This window comes from Indicator indicator, chromosome 26 (assembly GCF_027791375.1).
Source record: "Indicator indicator isolate 239-I01 chromosome 26, UM_Iind_1.1, whole genome shotgun sequence".
Lineage (NCBI taxonomy): Eukaryota > Metazoa > Chordata > Aves > Piciformes > Indicatoridae > Indicator > Indicator indicator.
The window spans coordinates 11,324,141-11,346,563 of NC_072035.1; the positions used below are offsets into that span (position 1 = coordinate 11,324,141).

At 60.2% G+C, this 22,423-nt stretch overlaps 1 protein-coding gene across 1 annotated transcript; it reads left to right on the forward strand.

Annotated features, from left to right (window-relative positions):
• Nucleotides 1-12,703: 12,703 nt before the first annotated feature.
• On the forward strand, nucleotides 12,704-19,145 carry ASPHD2 (aspartate beta-hydroxylase domain containing 2). Its single transcript, XM_054392865.1, has 3 exons — nucleotides 12,704-13,566; nucleotides 17,014-17,127; nucleotides 19,036-19,145. Exons 1-3 carry the CDS (start codon nucleotides 12,759-12,761, stop codon nucleotides 19,143-19,145), a joined length of 1,032 nt encoding a protein of 343 aa, XP_054248840.1. The 5' UTR covers nucleotides 12,704-12,758.
• Nucleotides 19,146-22,423: the final 3,278 nt, after the last annotated feature.

Below are 22,423 nucleotides of genomic sequence, written 5' to 3' on the forward strand. Positions count from 1 at the left end.
TTCTATTTAAGCTGGGATGGGTGTGCTGCAGAGCCCTGGGCACAGGCAGCAGCGGGGCACCGCCGGCGCCCGGGGAGGACAGGCTGGCACGGGGGGCACCTTCGCCCTCTGGCGTGGTGACACATCCCCTGGCACTGCCCCAGCACGTGGAAGGGGGTGTGGGGGAGGGGTGGGGGTGGAGTTTTTTGCAGTTCTGGTGTTGTTCAAAATTAAAAACGTCTCCATTGCAAGAGCCTGAAGGTTGATTGCCAGCAGCTGAGGTGGGCACAGGGCTTGCCGCAGGGGCCCTGCCCACGTTTCCAGCCCTCCCCATCCCACAGCTCCCGGCTTCCCCAGTGGGATCTGCACCCCAAGGGCTTGTAGTCTTGTGTGCCACCAGCCCAGGGACCATTCTCACAGTGGGGAAGCTCAGGAAAGCTGCCAGCTGGTGCGGAGCCCTGCGTGCCACCAGCCTGGCACGGGCTGGCACCGAGGTTCATGCTGCTTTGCTTTTCCTCCTTTGCTTTGGATGCTGGAGAGGCAGGGAGCCAGGACTCACTGCTCTAGGGAGAGGCATCAAGCAGTGACAGCCAGCACTGGGAGCTGTGGGAAACCTCCCTGGGCACTGGGGGCAGCTGGTGCCCCTTTGCTTGTGCCAGTTGTTCCCTTTGGTAACACCGTGACCCTTGCCAGGACAACCCCAGTCCCACCAACGGCTGGAGGTCACCTCTTGCCCCCTGGTAGCATCTCAGGGTAAGCAGGATGGAGTGGGCTCCCTGCCCGCTGGCATGGCACTGGCACTGCACAGAGACTGGGGCGGGGCAGCGCAGCCCACCCAGCACCTCCTGCCCAGACCCTCCAGGGTCTGCAGCTCCCCCCTGAAGCTCCTGGGGTTGGCACCTTGCTGGGACCTGCAGCTCCCACCCAAAGCTCCTGGGGTTGGCACCTTGCTGGGACCTGCAGCTCCCCCCTGAAGCTCCTGGGGTTGGCACTTTGCTGGGACCTGCAGCTCCCACCCAGAAGCTCCTGGGGTTGGCACCTTGCTGGGACCTGCAGCTCCCACCCAAAGCTCCTGGGGTTGGCACTTTGCTGGGACCTGCAGCTCCCCCCTGAAGCTCCTGGGGTTGGCACTTTGCTGGGACCTGCAGCTCCCACCCTGAAGCTCCTGGGGTTGGCACCTTGCTGGGACCTGCAGCTCCCACCCTGAAGCTCCTGGGGTTGGCACCTTGCTGGGACCTGCAGCTCCCCCCTGAAGCTCCTGGGGTTGGCACCTTGCTGGGACCTGCAGCTCCCACCCTGAAGCTCCTGGGGTTGGCACCTTGCTGGGACCTGCAGCTCCCCCCTGAAGCTCCTGGGGTTGGCACCTTGCTGGGACCTGCAGCTCCCACTTGAAGCCCCCAGGGTTGGCACCTTGCTGGGACCTGCAGCTCCCACCCAAAGCTCCTGGGGTTGGCACCTTGCTGGGACCTGCAGCTCCCACCCAAAGCTCCTGGGGTTGGCACCTTGCTGGGACCTGCAGCTCGCACCCAAAGCTCCTGGGGTTGGCACTTTGCTGGGATCTGCAGCTCCCACTTGAAGCCCCCGGGGCTGGCACTTTGCTGGGTGCCAGCTGGGCAGGAGGTGGAGAGGGGCAGGGGAGGAAGGTGGAGGTGTATTGGGGAAGGAGAGGCAGGCAGGCAGCGTGGGCAGGCTCTGGCACAGGAGATGAGCCCAGAGTGAGCAGAGCAGGCAGGATTCAGCCCATCAAAGCTGGTCCCACCACCACTTTGAGCCTCAGCACCACCCCCACGCTCCTTTGCTGCCTTCACCCCTGCCAGAGCCAGGCACTGGTGGGGCTGACACCTCTCCATGGGGACACAGGCCCCAAGGGGTCATCTCCTCCCTGAGCCCCCCACTCCCCCAGGCCCTGGGGAGGGCAGTGAAGCCACCAAGAGTGTCCTTGGCTGCTGGTGTATTTCTTTTGTCCTTGTAGAGCAGCAAAGAGTGACCAGAGGAGGTTGGGTTGGGTTGGGTTGGGTTGGTTTGCTTTGGTTTGGTTTGCTTTGGTTTGGTTTGCTTTGGTTTGGGGGTGGTTGGTGCCTCTCTGCAGTGTACAGCTGGGATGTAGGGGTTGGGTTGGTTGTTTTATTTTGGTTGGTTGGTTTGTTTGTTTCCTTTCAAAACAACGAATGTGTGTTTGTAATTCGGAAAGGTTAAAAAAAAAAAAAAAAGAACAAAAACAAGAAAAAAAAAACAAAAACAAGAAAAAAAAAAGAACAAAAAGAAGAAAAGAAAAAAAAAAACAAAAGTGCCAAAAAAAAAAAAAACAACACCCAACCCTGTACTAAAGCATTTCATTTCCCTTCCTACCTGTCTGTTTTTATAAGAACAATGTGAAAATTGCTGGGATTAAATATTTTTGAACATGACAAAAGTGCTGCTGTGGGAGGCTCTGGTGTTCAGTGTCACCTCCCCACGACCTGCTCCTGTGGTTTTTCCATCAGCTGGGAGGGGAGAGGGGAGGAGGAGGCAGGGGGGGAGGTTGCAGGTGTGGGTCACAGCCCTGGGGCCTCCTGCAGCACAGCAGGAGAAGGTGAGAGCTGGGCATGGCACACAGCTTGGTCTGTGGCAGTGGCACAGTGCCTCTGGCTTGGCTCTGAGTGTGGCTTCCAAGGGTCAAATCCTGCCCTTGTGTGAGTCCATAGTGTCCCACTGCTCCCAGGGGGTGGAGATGGCTGAGAGCTTCCAGGACATGGGGTGAGCTGGCATGGCCCTGGAGGCATCTCTCTTCCATGGGATGCCCTCCCAAAGCCATCCTCACCCCTTCCCTCAGCATCACCCGTGCCAGCCCAGCTGCAGCAGGGGTGGGGGGAGGGGGCTGGCTCCTGCCCAGAGGTATCAGGACCCCACTAGACACCCATGGCCATGGCAGAGAGCATGTGCAGAAGGTTTGGGGGAGCCCCACCAGCACCTCTGGGGCCCCATCTTGCCTATGCCCTGCTGCCCCCAGGGACCATCATGTGCCAGCTGCCCCAAACCACAGAGAGAAGGTGATGGGACTGGGGGAGGGGGCAGCTTTGCCTGACCCCCATTCAGCTGCAGGCTGCCCACATCTTACAGCCCTGCAATGCCCAGCAGAGGGCCACAGCTCTGACCAGGGAAAACCTCAGAGCTGGGTGGGAAAAATCCCCCTGCAGCTCCCTGGGAGCTTCCCCCCCTCAGAATGAGTTACTGGAGCAAGGACTTGTGTCTGCCCTGTGCCCTCCCATTGTCTGGAGGTTTGTTTTTTTTTTTTTCCCCTGGCACATGTCTAGGGAGTACCCAAGCATCATGCATGCTCCTGTCTGGGGGCACCTGTGTGTACCAGCCAGCATGGTGGTGGCACTGCAGCTGTCACCACCTCCCTGAGGAGCACTGCTGCAGGAAAATCCCTCATTTAAAGCCCAGTGCCTGATGCCTGCAATGCCCCAGCCTTCCCTGGCAGTGCCAAGGCAATGCCAGTGACTGGTGGGGAGGGACAAGGGCATGCAGCCCACCTACCACCCTGAGGAAATGTCCTCTCCTAGGGGCATCTGCCACCCAGCCAGGAAACCTGAGGCTTCTTGCCACCCTTTCACCTTCCCACACACCCCCACACACCACCCCCCCAGCTCATCCTGCCCTCTGCCAACCTGCTGTTGGCAGAGGTTGTGATGTGACAGGAGCCTAATGGCTTCGTTTAGCAGCTGCCAGGCGAATGCAGGGGCAGGAGGGGGAGGTTGCAAAGGAGCTGAGGCTGCTGCTGAGCATTGCCCTGGGGAGGATGGCTGGGTTATTTTTGGACAGAGATTGCAAGAGAATGAAAATGAAGGAGGGGAACCAAAAAAAAAAAAAAAAAGAGGAAACAACAACAACAAAAAAAAAAAAAAAAAAAAAAAAAAAAAAAAAACAAAGCCCCTTGGTGCTTGTCCTTCCTCAGTGACAGCAAGCAGGAGCCAATCTTCAGCCCTGTGCTTTGTGGAGTGGATGAAATGATGAGTGGATGGCCAGTCCTGGCCATTGCTGCTCCCCCCAGCCTGCTCATGGCCTCCCCCCACCCCTGTGCCCACCCAGCCACCCTCAGGCAGGGGGCAGTGAGGATCCCTCACCTCTGCTCCACAAACAGGAAACCCCCTCCCCAGGGAGGCTCTCATCTGGGGCAAGGCCCCCAGCATGGCATCCCCCAGATGTTTATTTGCTATATTCCTGCATCTTTCTTCATTTGGGGGGGGGGGGGGGTGTCATATTCCTGCAGCTTTCCCCGTTTGGGTGGTCATATTCCTGCATCCTCCCACATTTGGGGTCATATTCCTGCATTTTCCTACATTTGGGGGTCATATTTCCACATCTTCTCCCATTATAAGGTCATATTCCTGCATCTTTCCCCATTTGGGGGTCAGATTCCTGCAGCTTTCCTCATTTTGGGGGCATATTCCTGCATCTTCCCACATTTGGAGGTCATATTCCTGCATCTTCCCACATTTGGAGGTAATATTCCTGCATCTTTCCTCATTTGGGGGTCAGATTCCTGCATCTTCCCCCACTTTGGGTTCATATTCCTGCATAATTCCCAATTTTGAGGTCATATTCCCCCGTGTTAGGCTGGCATCTTTCAGGGCAGAGCTGGGATGCAGCAGGGTGGGAGATGGTGAAAGAGGGAGGTGCTCAGGGCTGGGCTGGCAGCAGAGTGATGCCCTGAAGTGCCAAGGGAGGGACACAGAGCTGAGTGACAAAGCCACACTCAGGATGCTGCACATTACCTGGGCACAGGGTGGTCTGGCAGGGCTTCAGGAAGCAGAAGCTGGCATGATGTGTGTCTCCTCAGCTTGGGGAGCAAAGGGAAGGCCTCCCCTGGTGCCAGCTCCAGGAAATTCTGTCCCTGGCAGGGCTCAAGGCCAGCCTTGGCAGCAGCTGTGTCCTGGCAGTGGCTCAGGGGACAACACAGGAGAGTGGCTGCCCCAGGAGCACTTCTTGGGAAATGGAGAAGGAACCACTGGAGTCAGGAGGCTGCCAGGCAGACAGGGCTCCTGCCAGGGTGTCATTGGCACAGGCATGCCAGGCACATCCCAGGGCTGTTCCCAGCACTTCTGTCATGGAACAGCTCCTGTGCCAGCTTCTGCTGCCCCCTTGGCCCCTGACAGACCTTCCTTGTCCCTGCCTTGAGCCCAGGGACCCTTCCTGGTGCCCAGGTGCTGGCAGTGGGGCTGGGCTCATCCCTCCATCCTGTAGGTACTGGGTGTGGGGATGGGTGCTGGGGTCCCTCCAGGATCTGGAGCTGAAGCCCTCACCATCCCCAGGCCCTGCCTGCCTGACTCAGAGGGGTGGCATCTCCCGTGGGATCCCCAGGCTGCCGAATCACCCAGACCAAACCAGAGCAGCTGGCAGTGCAGAGGAGGGACCTGCAGAGCACAGACCCCAGAGGAGGCTGGCAGCAGGATTCACCCTGGCAGCATCCCTGCCAACTGCTCAGGAGAGTACAGAGCAGGTGCATCAGGTCTGTGCACCCTCAGCATGGGGCTGGCACAGGGCAGGAAAGCCCAGTGTGGGGCATGGAACCCCTGTGCTGCATGCTGTGGGCTCAGCACTGGGGGGAAACCCACACCAGGGAGACCCCAGACCCTCAGATCTCCAAAGTCCCCCTCCTCTCCCCAGCCCTGTTGCTGGTGATGGTGCAGTGCTGGGAAGGGAGTTGCTGTACCAAAGGGGGAAGAGCACCAGGAGACATCCTAAGGGCAGAGGCAAGAGAAGGGCATGGAGGTACTGGGTAGAAGGTTGGACTTGATGATCTGAGAGGCCTTTTCCAACCTTTATTATTCTATGCCTCTATGATTCATCCAAGTAGTGGAGCTGAGGAGCAGGGCATGGAGGAGAGCAGAGAGCAGATGGAGGGAAGAAAAGATGGGAGAGTCCAGAGCCTGGCACCAAAAGCCAGCAGAGTCCATGGCTGCTGGCAGAAGCTCTCTGCCAAGAGCAGGCAGGAGGAGTGGGCTGGGGCTGAGAGGGGTCTGGGAGAGAGCAGGAAGGAATAAACTCCCCCTCCTTTCACCCAGCAACATGCAACGCTGCAACACACACCCCTGCCAGGCTGCAACGAGCCAGGCTGCCAGGGCTCTGCAGGAGCACACTCAGGGGGCAAAATGTGCTCCTGGGAGCTCAGGGGAACAGCAAACTGTGCCAGGGCAGAAAACCAGGCACAGGTTGGCTCTGCAGCAGCCAGGGCAGAGCTTGCTCCAAAGCCAGCACACGCAGCTGAGGGGCTGAGCAGAGCAGCCCTTGGTCCGCTTCTCCAGCCCAGCTCAAGCTGTGCCAGGCAGGATGGGCAGGCTGGCAGTTCCAGGCACCGGATGGCAAAACCTGGGAAGCCAGGCAGGGCTTCCCCCACACTGGGAGCAGTGACACAGCCCACACAGCTCCACGTGGTACTGCCACAGGGCAGGGCAATGGTGCCAGGGCTCTGCCTGCAGCCAGGATCTGCCTGCAGCCAGCTGGGCCCAGCACCTCATCCAGCACCTGGGGGAACTGTGGAGAGCTGCTGGGCATCTGGGGCTCCTGGATTTGACAATATTCCCTTGGGTGAATGGAAAATGGGCTTGGAAGGACAAAAGCAAGGAAGCAGAAACACTCACCACAACCTGTTTCTCCAGCAGCACTTCAGAGTGGACAAGGGACACCCCAGACCGCCCCAAGTGCAGCAGCTGGGGGCTGCTGGGGCTCTGTGACTCCTGTAGCCACTGTCTCTGGGCTCTCAGAGGGAATTCCCAGGGAATTCCCAGCTGCCACACACAGGTGTGTGCATCCCCAGGCACCACCAGCCCCTGCATCCTGGCTGCTGCAGCCCTAATAATCTGTGTCCCTGGAGCCACAAACCTGTCTCATGGGTGCCTGTATCCCTCTGTGCTCTCTCTCCTGGGAACAGCACCCCCAGGGCCAGTATTCCCAGGCCACATCAGCCCCCAGCCCCTGTATCCTTGGAGCAGTTTTCCTTGCCTGTCCTCCTGCATCCCTCTGCTCCTCCTGCATCTCTTTAATCCCCTCATTGTCTCTGCACCTCCTGCATGCCTGCTGCTGCAATCCCTGGTGCCCATGTCCCCTGCATCCCAGTGTTCCCAGGATGGATGCTCCCTCTGGGACCAGGACCCCTGGGACCTCCATTCCCTGTATCCTGACCATTGCAGCCTTCACTGCCTTTATCCTTGGAGTAGTTTTCCCTCCATTTCCTCCTGCATCCCACTGCTCCTCCTGCAGTCCTCCACTTCCTCCCCACCTCCCCCTCCCCACTCTCCCCCCGCCGCGCTGCTGTGATCCTGGTGCCCATGTTCCCCCCATCCCGGTGTTCCCAGGATGGATGCTCCCTCTGAGACCAGCACCCCTGGGACCACCCTTCCCTGCATCCTGACCGCTGCAGCCCCCACCGCTTTTATCCTTGGAGCCAGTTTTCCCTCCACGTCCTCCTGCTTCCCTTTGCCCCTCCTGCTGGTGCCCGTGCTCCCCCACCCCATCCCGCTGTTCCCGGGATGGATTCTCCCTCTGTTCCCCCCCTCCTCCACCTCTCCCATCCCCTCCAAGCCCAGGACCCCCCACTGGAATGCCGCAGCCCCGCCGCTCCCCCCCGGCCCCTCCCGGCTGCGCGGCGGCGGGGGGCGGGACGCACCGCCCCGGGGCCGCGGCGAGGGGCGGGGGCGGGGGCCGGCACCGGGGCCGGTTCGTAGCGCAAAGGGCGGGCGGTGCCTCGGCCGGGGCCCGCAGCTGCCGGTGCCGGCGGGGGCGGTGCGGGGCCCCTCCTGCCCGGGCTGCTGGGAGTTGTGGTTCGGCGGCGGCGGAGAGCGGAGAGCGGAACGGAACCGGGGGGCCCCGCACGGCCCCGCACCGGCGGCGGCTGCAGGTCGGTACCGCCGCGGTGCATCGCCCGAAGCTCAACCGCATCGTGCGGTGTGGGGAAGGGGGAGTGCAGGGAGGGGAGCCGCGGCGGGCAGCCAGGGCTCGGCGCCGGCCGGGTGCCCACGGCCGCGCTGGGTGGCAGCACCGGGGGCAGGTGCCACCGTGGCGCTGGGTGAGGTGGCAGCAGAACGGTGGGGAAGGGCTGGCCCGGGGGCTGATGGCGGCCCCCCCTGCGTATGCAGCCCCCCGGGTGACACAGCCACGCTGGGGGACAAAGCCATGCCGTGTGATGGCAGCCCCCCCGGGTGACACAGCCGTGCTGAGGGACAAAGCCACGCCGGGTGACAAAGCCATACCGGGTGATGGCAACCACCCAGGTGACACAGCCACGCCTGGCACTGGCACCCCTGCCAGGAGACACGGACATGCTGAGTGGCAAAGCCACACCAGGATGTGCACCCACACCAAAGCGACACAGCCACGCCGGGTGGCACAGCCATGCCAAGGGACACAGCCACGCCAGGAGATGCACCCACGTCGGGTGACACGGCTATGCCAGGTGACATGGCCACGCCGGGAGATGCACCCACACCTAAGTGATACAGCCGTGCCAGGTGATGCAGCCACGCCGGGTGAGAGCCCTGCCGAGTGCCACAGCCGTGCCAGGGGACGCAGCCACACCAAGGGGACACCAGCACAGCAGCGGCACCAGGTGACACCGTAGCTGCGGGTGGGTGACACGGCCCTGGGGACGCGCCACAGGAAGCCAGCACCAGCAGCTGCCTGGCCCCGCTCCAGCTCCGTAGTAGCAGCCGGTGCCCTGCCTCACCCCAGCTTCTGCGCCCAGCCACGCTCCTCATGCTGCTCCCGAAGGCGATGCCACCTGTGCCAAGCCGAGGACGGTCCCACCGCAGGCGTCCTCATCAGCGCAGAGCCCACTGCTGGGCTGGGCTGGGCTGAGCAGAAACCACCTCCTCCAGGAGACACCGGGGCCCACCACGGGGCCACCACAGAGCCACCGAGATGCAACTTTGTGCTGCATGGCAGCCTGGCTGCCTTCATTATGTAACGGCGCTGCTGCCTGGCACCGAGCTCGCCTCCACGTCCTGCACAACTTCAGGGTGGTGTGGGATGGATGCCACCCTCCCTGCCTGGCTCCAGGCTTTGCTGGCAGGAGCTGACGAGCCTTCTTGTGGCTTTCGGACCCGGGGCTGCTCCGTGTCGCTGCCCAGCTCTCTGCAGCCAGGCTGGAAGGCTGATGGCATCCACCAGCCCAGCAGCAGGTCCCAGCTGGCAGCGGTGCCACTGTTTGGGCCGTGCTGTGCTGCTGTGGAAGGGGGGTTTGGGCGTCAGGGCTGCTTGTGCCAGCGCAGGAGGCAGCTGCTGGGGTGGATCCCTGAAGGAAACTCTGCCTTGAAGCTTCTGTGTGCAGCCCAGGGCTCCAAAGGCTGTGGGGCTGCAGTGCCAGGCAGGCTGCATGTGGGCACAGGGGCTTTGACCTCCTTCTGCTCGGTTTGCCCCCTTTGAGCTGCTGACAGCACCCCCCAGGACACCAACAGGGCTGTGTTTGTGCTGTGCCACCTTCACGAGGGGGGGGTGGGGAGTGGGTGAGTGACTCCAGCCTGGGGACTCCAAAGGTGTCAGACCTCCCCTTGCCCCAGCTCTGCCCCTCCTGTGCTGTTGCTTTGTCAGTTGGCTTCTGAAGGAGCCTGACTGCTGCACTGAGGCAGCTCATCTGAATACAGATGGTGCCAGGGCTCTGCCTGCCTTCCTGGGCATGCTCTGGTGCCATGGGGGGATCATGGGCTCTTCCTACCTTCCCAGGCATGCTATGGCACTGGGGGGGGAGGGGGGGGGGAATCATGCCACAGCTCTTCCTGCCTTCCCAGGCACGCTCTGGCACTGTGGAAGAGTGTGGTGGGATTGTGCCACCCATGGGGAACACCCCCGGGACTGGCTTCGTGGCCTGGGCTGGAGCAGTCGGTGTGCCTGGAGGGATGCCAGGTGGTGGGGAGGGAGGAAAGTTACTTTAAAATTCTCAGGAGGCTGAGGTGCCACGTGGATTGGTGATGCCAGGATGGGGCAGGCAGGCAGTGTGCTACAAGGAAGTAGGACAGAAGGAAGCTAGCTGTGTGGGTGTCCCTCCCTGGGGTGTAGAACTGCCCAGAGCCTGTCCACAGCCCTGCACAGGGTCCACAGCTGTAGAATCAGTCCTCAGGCAGAGCTCCACCAGCTGAAGCCATCAGCAGGGAGATGTAGGTTCATCAGCAGGCTGTGGGAGCTTGCCAGGGAGGGCTGGGAAGGGTTTGAGAGCTTTGGATGGTTTTGGATGGCTTTCCTGGCTACCAAACCCATCCTGCTCCTTCCAGCCCATGCTGCTGCTGCTGGTCCCATGGCAGCTCCCTACCCCTTACCTGTGTCCTCCTTGTTTCACCCTTCCCAGCTAGAGAGCTGTTTGTGCTGCAGCTCCTGCCCACCAGCAGCCCTCTGCCCTGTGAGGGGCTGGGCAGCAGTTGGCATACTTTGGAGGTGCAATCAGGGCACAGCACCAGCACAGATGAGCCAGATGAGAGCCTATGTCCTTCCCTTTCAGTGCTCCAGGGCAGGCTGTGCCCCTCCAGCCTGAGCATCTGCTTGGTGTGGGGCTGTGGCCTGTGGGCACCCCTGTTCAATGCTTTAAATGCCACCCATCAGCCATGACAAGGTCCTCTTCAGTGCTGGCAGTGTGCCATAGGCCAGGGTATTTCTCAGGGTGCCTCCCAACCTCCATTTCTCACCCATTCCCTTGCCTGCCCCACTCCTTTGTTTCTCCAAGGTGCTCAGGGATGGATTAGGGGCTGTGAGGAGCTGGAGCATTTCCCCTCTTCACAGAGCTGCTTTCCCAAGAGCTCTGGTGGTGAAGTGGGACAGAGGGGCTGCTGGTTGAGCAGGGGACTCGTTCCCAGCCTGGGCAGGGAGGACAGGCTCTGCTTTTTTGGGCTGGGTGTGTGGGGTGTGGTGGTGGTGCTAGGAGCTGGTGAGCTGTGAGCTGGTAACCTCTAGCTGGTGCAGTCAAGACAACCTCTGATGCACCATCACTGCCATGCCCTCAGAGGCTGGCCAAGCACTGGGCTGCCATCAGCCTGAGGGGACTGGGCAGGCTCAGAGCTGTCAGCTCAGTCTTGGGGAGGGAGACTCATTTCAGAGCATTTAGATGGAGGGGATAAAGAGATGTGCTGCGAGATAGAGCTGTTAAAGTGTCTGCTCCCAGCTTCACCCAGCTGCCTTATCAGCCAGATTTCAGATCTGATAATGGCAGCAGAGAAAGGGGGGAGAGCAGGAGGGGGGGACAGTCCTGGGCATCCACAGGGGCTGGCTGTCTCCCTTCCCTTCTGTTTGGATGTTTTTGGAAGACACTGTAGGGAGGGGAGGGTTATTTTCTCAGCATGGAATGATTCTGGGCTGCTGGGCATGAGGGGAGGGCTCCTCACCTATTACCCCCCACCCCCCTCATAAGGAGCAAATGCCCTGTACAGCCCTGGCACATGACCCTGGCTATGCCCTCTGCATAGAGCCCTGCAGGGACCCCAAGGGGAAGCTGCCTCCCTCCTAAGGGCAATGAAGTTGGTGAACAGGCTTGATGAGGAGCAGCTGAGGGAGCTGGGTTTGTTTAGGCTGGAGAAGAGGAGGCTGAGGGAAGACCTCATTGCTCTCTACAGCTCCCTGATAGGAGATTGCAGTGAGGTGGGGTTTGGTCTCTTCTCCCTAGTACCAGGTGATAGAACGAGGGGGAATGGCAGGAAATGGTGCCAGGGGAGGGTTGGGTTGGAAATAAGAAAAAAAATTCTTTGCTGCAAGAGTGGTCAGGCATTGGAACAGGCTGCCCAGGGAGGTGGTGGAGTCCCCATCCCTGGAGGTGATCAAGAAACCTGTGGCCATGGCCCTTTGGGACGTAGTTCAACAGCCACAGTGGTGTTGGGCTGCAGGTTGGATTCAAGGGGCTGAAGGTTGGATTCAACGGGGCTGCAGGTTGGATTCAACGGGGCAGGTTGGATTCAACGGGACAGGTTGGATTCAATGGGACAGGTTGGACTCAATGGGGCTGCAGGTTGGACTCAATGGGGCTGCAGGTTGGATTCAATGGGGCTGAAGGTTGGATTCAGTGGGGTTGAAGGTTGGATTCAACGGGGCTGAAGGTTGGATTCAACGGGGCTGCAGGTTGGATTCAACGGGGCAGGTTGGATTCAATGGGACAGGTTGGATTCAATGGGACAGGTTGGACTCAATGGGGCTGCAGGTTGGACTCAATGGGGCTGCAGGTTGGATTCAATGGGGCTGAAGGTTGGATTCAGTGGGGTTGAAGGTTGGATTCAACGGGGCTGCAGGTTGGATTCAACGGGGCTGCAGGTTGGATTCAGTGGGGTTGAAGGTTGGATTCAATGGGGCTGCAGGTTGGATTCAATGGGGCTGCAGGTTGGATTCAATGGGGTTGAAGGTTGGACTCAATGGGGCTGCAGGTTGGATTCAATGGGGCTGCAGGTTGGATTCAATGGGGCTGAAGGTTGGATTCAGTGGGGCTGAAGGTTGGATTCAATGATCTTAGAGGGCTTTTCCAACCCCAACAATTCCATGATTCTCTGACTCTAATGCTTCTGTGTTTCTTCCCCCTCCAGCCCTGCCTCTCAAGATGAGGATCCTCCGCTTACATCACCGCTGACCCACACCGCTGGCACCCCTGGCCAGCCTGGCCACCCTCTTCCCCAGGAGAAGCCTATGCAGAGCTCCCAGGCACTCCAGGGAGAACCACAGCTCCGCTTCCCCATGGCAGCCCCTTGCCCCCAGGCCCCGTCCCAGCTGCACGGCGTGGGTCCCTCTGAGGAGCACGAGGACTGACCGCCGCGCGCCCCCCGCCCTCCCGCACCACCATGTCTTTGGAGTGGCTGCCGGGCTGGAGCTGGTCCCTGGACGGCCTCCGGGATTTCATCGCTGCCGGCATCCAATCCTTCCGGGACTGCGACGCCGGCGCCCTGGCCGCCGGCGCCTGCCTCCTGCTCCTCTTCGTCTGGTACTGCTACCACGTGGGGCGGGAGCAGCCCCGCGCCTACCCCACCGTCAACGCCCTGATGCAGGGCGCCGAGGCCGACGGCGTCCAGAACGGCTTCGTCTACTGCCACTCGCCTGAGTGCCTGCGCTGCGCCCACCACGACGGCCTCAACCAGAAGCTCTACCACAACCTGCAGGAGTACGCCAAGCGCTACTCCTGGTCCGGCATGGGCAGGATCCACAAAGGCATCCGCGAGCAGGGCCGCTACCTCAACAGCCGGCCCTCCATCCAGAAGCCCGAAGTCTTCTTCCTGCCGGACTTGCCCACCGCACCTTATTTCTCCCGGGACGCTCAAAAGCACGACGTGGAGTTGCTGGAGCGCAACTTCCAGACCATCCTCTGCGAGTTTGAGAGCCTCTACAAAGCCTTCTCAAACTGCAGCCTCCCGCAAGGCTGGAAAATGAACAGCACGCCCAGCGGGGAGTGGTTCACCTTCTACCTGGTGAACCAGGGCACCTGCGTGCCCAGGAACTGCAGGAGATGCCCACGGACGTACCGCTTGCTCGGCAGCCTCCGCACCTGCATTGGCAACAACGTCTTCGGCAACGCCTGCATCTCGGTGCTGAGCCCGGGCACCGTCATCGCCGAGCACTACGGACCCACCAACATCCGCATCCGCTGCCACCTCGGTGAGTGCCCGCCCGGACCGGGCCTCGGCCTGCCTGGGTGTGCCCCCCTGCTGGTGTGGGCTCTGGGGGCTTGCTGATTATTGCAGGTCCACAAGAGGGTGCCCAGGGTGCTGAGCTCCTGAGGGATGAAGCGGCTGGGGAGGAGAGGAGCAGCAGCTGGGTGCAAGAGCGCAGAAAATGATTGGTAGATTGATAGGATGGTTTGGGTTGGAAGGGACCTTAAAGATCATTTAGTGCCAACCCCCACTTCTGGAACCTTGTGCTCCCTGGCACTGCAGCCCTGCCTGGGTGCAGGAGAGCAGAAAAAGATGATTCATAGAATGGTTTGGGTTGGAAGGGACATTAGAGATCATCTTAGTGCCAACCTCCACTTCTTGAACCTTGTGCTCCCTGGCACTGCAGCCCTGCCTGGGTGCAGGAGAGCAGGAAAAGATGATTCATAGAATGGTTTGGGTTGGAAGGGACCTTAAAGGTCATCTTAGTGCCAACCCCTGCTTCTTGAGCCTTGTGCTCCCTGGCACTGCAGCTATGCCTGGATGCAAGAGTGCAGAAAATGATTCATAGATTCATGAAATGGGTTGGGTTGGAAGAGACCTTTAAGATCATCTTAGTGCCAACCCCTGCTTCTTGAACCTTGTGCTCCCTGGCACTGCAGCCCTGCCTGGGTGCAGGAGAGCAGGAAAAGATGATTCATAGAATGGTTTGGGTTGGAAGGGACCTTAAAGATCATCTTAGTGCCAACCCCTGCTCTTGAGCCTTGTGCTCCCAGTTTGGCCACTGGTTGCAGCCCTTGGGCCACCTCAGGTGCCTCTGCTTTGGCCTGGGGGGGAATGATTTGGGGGCTCTGGTGGCAGCAAGTTCCTCAAGATAGTCTCAGTCCCCTGTGTGTTCAGAGTCCCCAGCTGAGTGTTTCAACCCTTCCTCCCATCAACCTGAGTGTGGGATAGGGAGCTGATAGTGTGCTGGGGGTCTCTGAATGACCCCCACCCTGCAGACCCCCCCAGCTTTACCCTGAGGTTTCAGGGCACCCTGCGGTGCTGCCTCAGGGACTGATCTGTCTCCCAGCGCTGCCCCTCCCGCAGCTCCCCCTCTCCTGGGATTTCAGGCTGGCTGCAGAGATGGTACAGCTCTGGGGTGGAGGGTCCCGGGGTCTCCCCTCTGGCCGGGCTGGCAGCATGGTGGCACCGGGGAGGGGCAGCGCCCAGGCGGCACAGATGGTGGGGACGCTGCCGCGGCGCAGACCGTGCCGGGGGTGGCTCCGCACGGGCCCTGCTGGCACGCACCAGACAGGCTCCTGCAGCCAGCTCCTCGTGGGTAAACACACCCAGTGGTGGCGACTGCCTGCGTCTTCAGAGTAGGGAGGGGTCTCCAGAGCTGGTCCAAGGAGCTCTCCGGGTCTGGGGAGCTGCTGGAGAGATACCTTGCTGGTGCCAGGAGGTAGCCCAGTGCCTGCCCACCAGCTCCTAAGGAGGCAGGATGTGCCCTTGCTGGTGCCAGGAGGTAGCCCAGTGCCTAGCCACCAGCTCTCCCCTCACTCTGTGGCACTGGGGAGATGGGTTCACCTTGCAAGGGGCTGGGAGAGGTTCCTGGGAAGGGGGCAGTGAGGTGAGGTGGCTTGAACACCCCCTGCCCTGGCAGCGTGGAGCTGGGGCCAGCCCTGCAGCTGGTGCACACACACAGCCCAGGGAGATGAGCAATGTGGGTCATTCCCTTCTCCTTCCATGTTTTCCAGCTCCATCTGCTCAGATCCTGCAGCCAGGACACAGCACCCTGCCTGGGGCATCTCCACCTTGGTGCTCAGCTCCTGCTGTGCCCAAGGCATGGATGCCTTTAAGAGGCACTTTCAGGCCAGCTTGCTCTGCAAAGGCAGAAGAGCCAAGTTGCTCTCTAGGCTTCAACCCAACCTCTGTGAACACACAGGGCCAAGCAGTGGCATCAGCTCAACCCCTCTGAGGGACAGGGCAGAGTCCCCTGGGGTGTGGGTGCGGTGAGAGAGCTGCTGTCTGCCACCTCCCCTGGCTGCCACCTCCCCTCGATGCCATCTTCCCTGACTGCTCAGCTCCTCCTTTTCCAGCTGGAGCGTCTCCAGCTGAGGCTGTTGTGCAGGCTCTGGGTTGTGTAGGCTTTGAAGCACCCCTTGGAGAAGCAGAGAAGCTTTCTGAGCTCCTGGGCAGCTGGGAGTCCCTGCTGGGCTCGCTGGCATTGGCATCAGCTCCCTCCCAGCTCGTTTGCTGCATCGTTACTGTTTGCAACCCACGTGAGCCCTGACCCCTTTCTCCACCACAGCTGCATCCTCAGGGCTGGTTGACTCTGCACCAGCTCCAGTGGTCCCCCAGCACTTCCAGGGGTGATATTCCTGGTGTGTGTGGGGGTGGTGGGCTCAACTCTCACCAGGCTGGCCTGGCTTGTGCTAGTATTTTAGGAAAGGACCCATTTTTATTCCTAGCATTGTCCTTCTTCACGTGGCCTTCACAGATCCTCTTCCCTACCAGGGTTTTGCCACCAACCTCCCCCCCCACCTCCCCCAAATTTCTGTCCCTGCAGCTGCCCAAGGAGGGAGCAATTGGCAGCATCTCAGGTGGAGGGGACTGAGGGATGAGGCAGATGCTGAGCAATGCAAGGTCAAACAGGGAGCTTATGGCAGAGCCAGGAACTGAGCCCATTTCTCCAGTCCTGGTGCAGTGCTTCCTCCCAAAAGGCTGAGAGCCTTGGAATTGCAGCAGAGCTGGGGGCAGCAGAGGGGAGGGTCCTGAAGCTAGAAAATGCACCAGGAATGTAGCTTCCTACATCCACCCTCCATGGTTGTGGACTTTGGGGACTTGCTGGTTGCTGCAGCTCTGAAAGAGGGTGCCCAGGGTGCTGAGCTCCTTGGGGTGCAGCAGCTGGGGAGGAAAGGAGCAGCAGCTGGGCTGCAGTATGCTCAGGGATTAGCTTGCAGGGGCAGTGCCAGCTTGGTGCCTGTTTTGAACCCTGGATGATGCCATGTGCTGAAATCAGTGGCTGCTGCATCCCTCTGCCCTGCAAGGGGCTGGGCAGCAGCTGGCACATCCAGGAGGTACCATCTGGGCACTGTACCAGCACAGATGAGCCAGATGAGAGCCCACATCCTTCACTCTGCTTTTGGTGCTCCAGGGCAGGCTGTGACCCTCCATTAGTGCCCAGCCTGAGTATCTGCTTGCTGTGGAGACCTGACCCATGGACACTGCTGTTCAATGCTTTAAATGCCACCCATCAGCCACAACAAGGCTCTCTTTGGTGCTGGCACTATGCCCTAAGCCAGGCTAGCTGTCAGGATGCTTCCCAACCTCCATGTACTGATGTCAGTGATTGCTGCTGCTGCTCCCCAAGGGAAGCAAACCCTGGGCAGCAGCGTGGAGCTCACCTGGAACTCACCATTTCAGGACTGCTCTTCCTGACTCCTCCTGTCCTCTCTCTTTGTGCCTGAAGGTCTGAAGACACCCAGCAACTGTGAGCTGGTGGTGGGGGGTGAGCCTCAGTGCTGGGCTGAGGGTCGCTGCCTGCTCTTTGATGACTCCTTCCTGCACACAGCGTTTCATGAAGGTAAGCCCAGCCTGGGGCTCCTGGGGCTGGGGAAGGCAACTGTGCCCAGTCCTTTCTCCTGCCAAGGTGCCTGCAGGGATGGTGGCACCTCATCCCAGAGGGATTACACCACTGCTGTCCTTGGCTTGCAACAGGGAGGGCAGTAGGCCCATTCCTGGCGTGATGGGACTCACCCATCATGCTGCTTCGGGTGGCTGGAGCATCCATCCCAGTGCCCCTTTACTCAGAGGAATCCCCTTAGCACCTTCTTTCTACACATCCCTGAAAGGAGGTTTGAGCCAGGTAGGGGTTGGTCTCTTCTCCCTAGGAACAAGTGATAGGACAAGAGGAAATGGCCTTGAGTTGCCCCAGGGGAGGTTTAGGTTGGACATGAGGAACAATTTCTTCCCCTGGAGGGTTGTCAAGGCCTGGGCCATGCTGCTCAGGGCAGTGGTGGAGTCCTCACCCCTGGAGGGGTTTCAAAGACATGTGGGTGTGGTGCTGGGGGCCATGGTTTAGTGGTGACCTGGCAGTCACTGGATGATCTAGATGATCTTAAAGGTCACTTCCAACCCAAACCAGTCCATGACTCTATGACTCTCAGCCTGCTCTGGGGCTCACTCCCCTCCTGCTTCATTGCCCACAGTCCTGCCAGCTCAGCACAGGGCTGGATGATCCCCTCCCTGCCATGGCAGTCCGCATGGGAGAGCTTCCCATGTTCCCCCAGAGCTTTGCTGGGCAGCTCAGACTCTCACCCAGCAGCCTCAGCACAGAGTCATAGCCTGGTTTGGGTTGGAAGGGACCTTGCAGATCATCTAGTTTCAACCCCCCTGCCATGGGCAGGGACACCTCCCACTAAAGCAGGTTGTTGAGGGCCCCTCTCGCTCTTGCTGCAGCGGCTCTGATGCAAGGCAGCAGCTGTGTGCTGAGGTGCCAGCAGCGCTGTTGTCAGCCGTGCAGGGACAGAAGCTCCGCCCCAGGCTGTTTCGTTGTCTCTCGGTGCTGTTCCGCTCCAGCTCTCCTGGATTAAGCAGCATTAGTCACCCATGGCATGAAAGCCTGGAGCAGAGCTGCTGCAGGCAGGGGAGCCTGCGAAGTCAGGGGGAGAACAAAAGCTGCTGCTCCCACAACAGCCCTGCTGCGGGATTGGGAAGCTCAGCTTGAGGCTGGGAAGGGCTGGAATAGCGCAGAGGCAGCTCCCACCACGGCTCTGAGATGCAGCTGGAAGGAGGGGGGAGCTCAGCAGAATCTGGTGCCCTGCCATGAGAAACCTTCAGGTCTGGCTGCCCAGAGAACCCCCCAGAACCTCAGCAGGGTGGACTCAGCCCTGTGCTGGCTGTTTGAGGCACTGGGCTCCCAGTAACCATAGATCCATGGAATTGGTTGGTTGGAAAAGATCTTTCAGATCATCAAGGCCATGGGGCTAAACCATGTCCCTCAGCACCACATCTCTGCCTCTTTGAACACCTCCAGGGATAGAGATTCAAACCACCTCCCTGGGGTGCCTGTTCCATTAACCCAGCACTGCCAGGTCACCACCAACCCATGGCCCTCAGCACCACATCTCCACAGCTTTGGAACCCCTGCAGGCATGGGGACTCCACCGCTGCCCTGGAAAGCCTGGGCTGGGGCTTGACAACTCTTTTGGGTGGAGAAATTGTTCCTCATGTCCAACCTAAACCTCTCCTGGTGCAGCTTGAGGCTGTTTCCTCTTGTCCCATCACTTGTTCCTTGGGAGAAGAGGCCAACCTCACCTGGCTCCAACCTCCTTTCAGACAGAGATGGAGAAGGTGAGCAGCAGTCCAGGTGTTTACTGGGGTTGCACCGGGCAGACGCTTCCCTGCTGCTGGGTGCAGAGCAGCAGCTTCCCAGCGCGGAGCCCACCGCCCCCGCCCAGATCTCCTCACCCTGCTCTTCCATCCCACCCAGGTCCCCCGGAGGAAGGTCCCCGCGTGGTCTTCATGGTGGACCTGTGGCACCCCAACGTGGCCGCCGCCGAGCGCCAAGCCCTCGACTTCATCTTCGCCCCGGGCCGATGAGGGCCGCCGCCCGGTGTCGTGGGTTTGAGGGCAGCCAGGGAGCGGCCGTGCCAGCGGCCGTGCGGGCAGCCGTGCCAGCCGGGCTCCCGCGGGTCCTTGTGCTGGGCGCCCGCCGCACTGGAAGCATCGCAGCCTCCGGCTCCTCCTTCCTGGGGTCTTGTAAATGGAAACTGCGCCGCGTAATCAACGCCCATCTCCCTCCCTCCCTTCCATCTTCGGCTTCGGGGGTTCGGTTCCACCACGCCAGCGCCTCGCCTCCCCGCCCTGGTTAGCTGCAGCACCACCCCCCTGCCCTCCTGTCATCTTGCTACTGTGGTTTGTTGCGGTGTTCAGAAGCAGAGTAAGCGAGCCGAGGGTCCTTCGTGTGGCTGCCATCGCCTGGAAAACTCCTCCTGGCCATCAACAGATCGACACAAACACGCAGACACCGAGAGCAGAGAACCAGCCAAAGCTGTTGTGCTCGGCTTGGCCCTCTCCTGCTGGCAGTTCCTGGAGGGATGGATGGATTGGTTTGGTGGGGGGGAGGGAAGCTGCAGTGGGCAAAATGCACCTCCTGGAGCACTGTGAGCTCCAGGGGCTGCTTGGGCTGGGGCAGGCAGGGCAGCCTGGGAGCTCTCGCTTCCACTCCCTCCCTCGCATGCCAGCACGGCCCCAGCCCTTCTTCCACCCTCTCCCTTCTGCCACCCCGTCCCTTCTTCCACCCTCTCCCTTCTTCCACCCCAGCCCTTCTTCCACCCTCTCCCTTCTGCCACCCCGTCCCTTCTTCCACCCTCTCCCTTCTTCCACCCCAGCCCTTCTTCCACCCCAGCCCTTCTTCCACCCCAGCCCTTCTTCCACCCCAGCCCTTCTTCCACCCCAGCCCTTCTGCCACCCTCCCCCTTCTGCCACCCCCCCCCTTCTGCCACCCCCCCCCTTCTGCCACCCCCTCCCTTCTGCCACCCCCTCCCTTCTGCCACCCCCTCCCTTCTGCCACCCCCTCCCTTCTTCCACCCCCTCCCTTCTTCCACCCCCTCCCTTCTTCCACCCCCTCCCTTCTTCCACCCCAGCCCTTCTTCCACCCTGTCCCTTCTTCCACCCCGTCCTGTGTCTCCCCCTCCCTTCTCCCCCAGTAAACCTTTTCTACCCCCTGGGCAGGGAGAAGGGCATGACACCACCTCCTTGGCTGCCCTCACAGCCCCAGCAAGCCCAGGGGCATCCCAACACCCACCCTGTTGAGGGGACAGCACACTCTTTAATCTGACCCAGGGTCTAAATCCCCTCTTTGTGTCATCTGCAAACCTTTGGTTTCTACAGCTCCAGCTGAGAAGCCCTTGGCAGGGGCAGGGACACCTTGGGAATGAGCACAGGGCTTTGGTTTGCCTGCAGGCAAAGGCCTGGGAGGAAAGGAGGTCACACTTCCTCCTGCTGCTCCATCTTCTCCTTTCCTCAAGCCAGGGCGAGCACACAGAGAGGCAGCTCCCATCTTCCTGACAGCAAAGGAAGGGCCTCCAACGCTGGGGGTGGTCAATTCTGCCCCCCCAAGGAAGGAGCCCTCAAGTCTTGAGTGTCCTGCTGGCCCAGCATCCAACAGGCTGGTCCTGAGGCACTCAGCACCCAGGGCTTTTCGGGGTGCAGAGCTGCCCTGTGGTTGACACCACGCTGCCCCTGGAGCACGACTCGCTGCAGCTGCTCACTGCTCTGCCTGGGGAGTGGCTGTCACAGGCTTAGTGGCCTCAGCACAGCTCTGGGGACTGCTTGCCTCCATGCTCTGCCCAGGGGGGGACACAACCCCACCCCCCACCCCCCAGTTTCTTTACAAGTTTTCCAGTGAGGAGACTGCAAGAGAAGGGCAGAGGTTTGCAGTACACCTGAGGTCTTTTTTTTTTTACACCTGTCCTGTGACAGACTCTGAAGTGCATGAGGTCTACACACATTGAGTACCTGGAGGCAGAGGGAGCCAGCAGGCTTGGTGACTGTCCTACAGTTTGGTGACATTCATACAGTGGATAAGCAAAGATTATCAATAAACAGTTGTGCTGAAAACAGTTCAGCCTCTGCCTGCTGCTCTGACTCAGCCAGGGTCATGCAAAACCATGACTCTGGTCATAGGATCATAGAATTGTTTGGGTTGGAGAAGCCCTCTGAGACCATCCAGTCCAACACCACCACGGCCATCAAACCAGGTCCCCAGGTGCCATGGCCACACCTTTCTTGAACACTTCTAGGGATGGTGACTCCACCACCTCCCTGGGCAGGCTGTTCCAATCCCTGACCACTCCTGCAGCAAATAAAATTTTCCTCATTACCAACCTAACCCTCCCCTGGCACCATTTCAGGCCATTTCCTCTCCTTCTGTCACCTGAGACTAGAGAGAAGGAACCAACCCCCACCTCACTCCATCCTTCTTTCAGGGAGTTGTAGACAGCAATGAGGAGACCCCAGAACCCCAATTCCCTCAGCTGCTCCTCCCCAGCCCTATTCTCCAGACTCTTCACCAGCTTTGTTGTCCTTGTCCCCCTCCAGCCCCTCAATGTCCTTCTTGGAGAGAGGGTCCCAAAACCGAGCCAAATATTCCAGGCGTGGCCTCACCAGTGCCCAGTACAGAGCCAGGATCACTTCCCTCCTCCTGCTGGTCACACTGTTGCTGATCCAGGCCAGGTGCTGGTGGCTTCTTGGCCACCTGAGCACACTCTGGCTCATCTTCAGCTGGTTGTCAACCAGCACCCCCAGGTCCTTTTCTGCCAGTCAAGGTTGGGTCCTGCCCCAGAAGTGCTCTGGAAAAGCAGGAGCTGCAGGGTGGGAGGAGATGGGGGCCCAGGCTGAGGATGTTGAGCCAGGGCATTGCTGGCAGACCTGTGACACTTCTGTCCTGAAGAGGTAGAACTTCCCCAACCTGGCTTTTACCACTGCCAGGAGCTCAGGGAGCAGCTGCTTTGTACCTCCCTGCATCTTCTGCTCCCCTCCAGTCCAGGCACTGCAGAGCCCAGCAGGCAGCACTGTCTGTGCCCAGGGCAGCACAGAGCATCTCCAGCCTGTCCCCAGCCTGTCCCCAACCTCCACATGAGGTCACCAGCCTGCCCCAGAGCCTTCAAACCACTTCAGAACATGCTCCCAGCTGCCCACCCTGACACATCAAGGCAGCTGCAGCAGGAGCAGCTCTTGGGTGGAGGGTGCTGGGCTGCCCCAAAACATCACCTGGAGCACAGGACCAGGCTGGCAACACAAGAACCCACCCTGGCCTTCCTCAGCAGGACTCTGATGTGCTCAGGCAGGACACAAGCACAGCCCCACCTGCTCCT

What these genes read in the sequence shown, in the direction of transcription:
- ASPHD2 (XM_054392865.1), top strand. Translation starts at nt 12,759, where the DNA reads ATGTCTTTGGAGTGGCTGCCGGGCTGGAGCTGGTCCCTGGACGGCCTC. An exon ending in CCGCATCCGCTGCCACCTCG is followed by an intron (nt 13,567 to 17,013) that starts GTGAGTGCCCGC and finishes TTGTGCCTGAAG; the next exon opens with GTCTGAAGACACCCAGCAAC. An exon ending in GCACACAGCGTTTCATGAAG is followed by an intron (nt 17,128 to 19,035) that starts GTAAGCCCAGCC and finishes CATCCCACCCAG; the next exon opens with GTCCCCCGGAGGAAGGTCCC.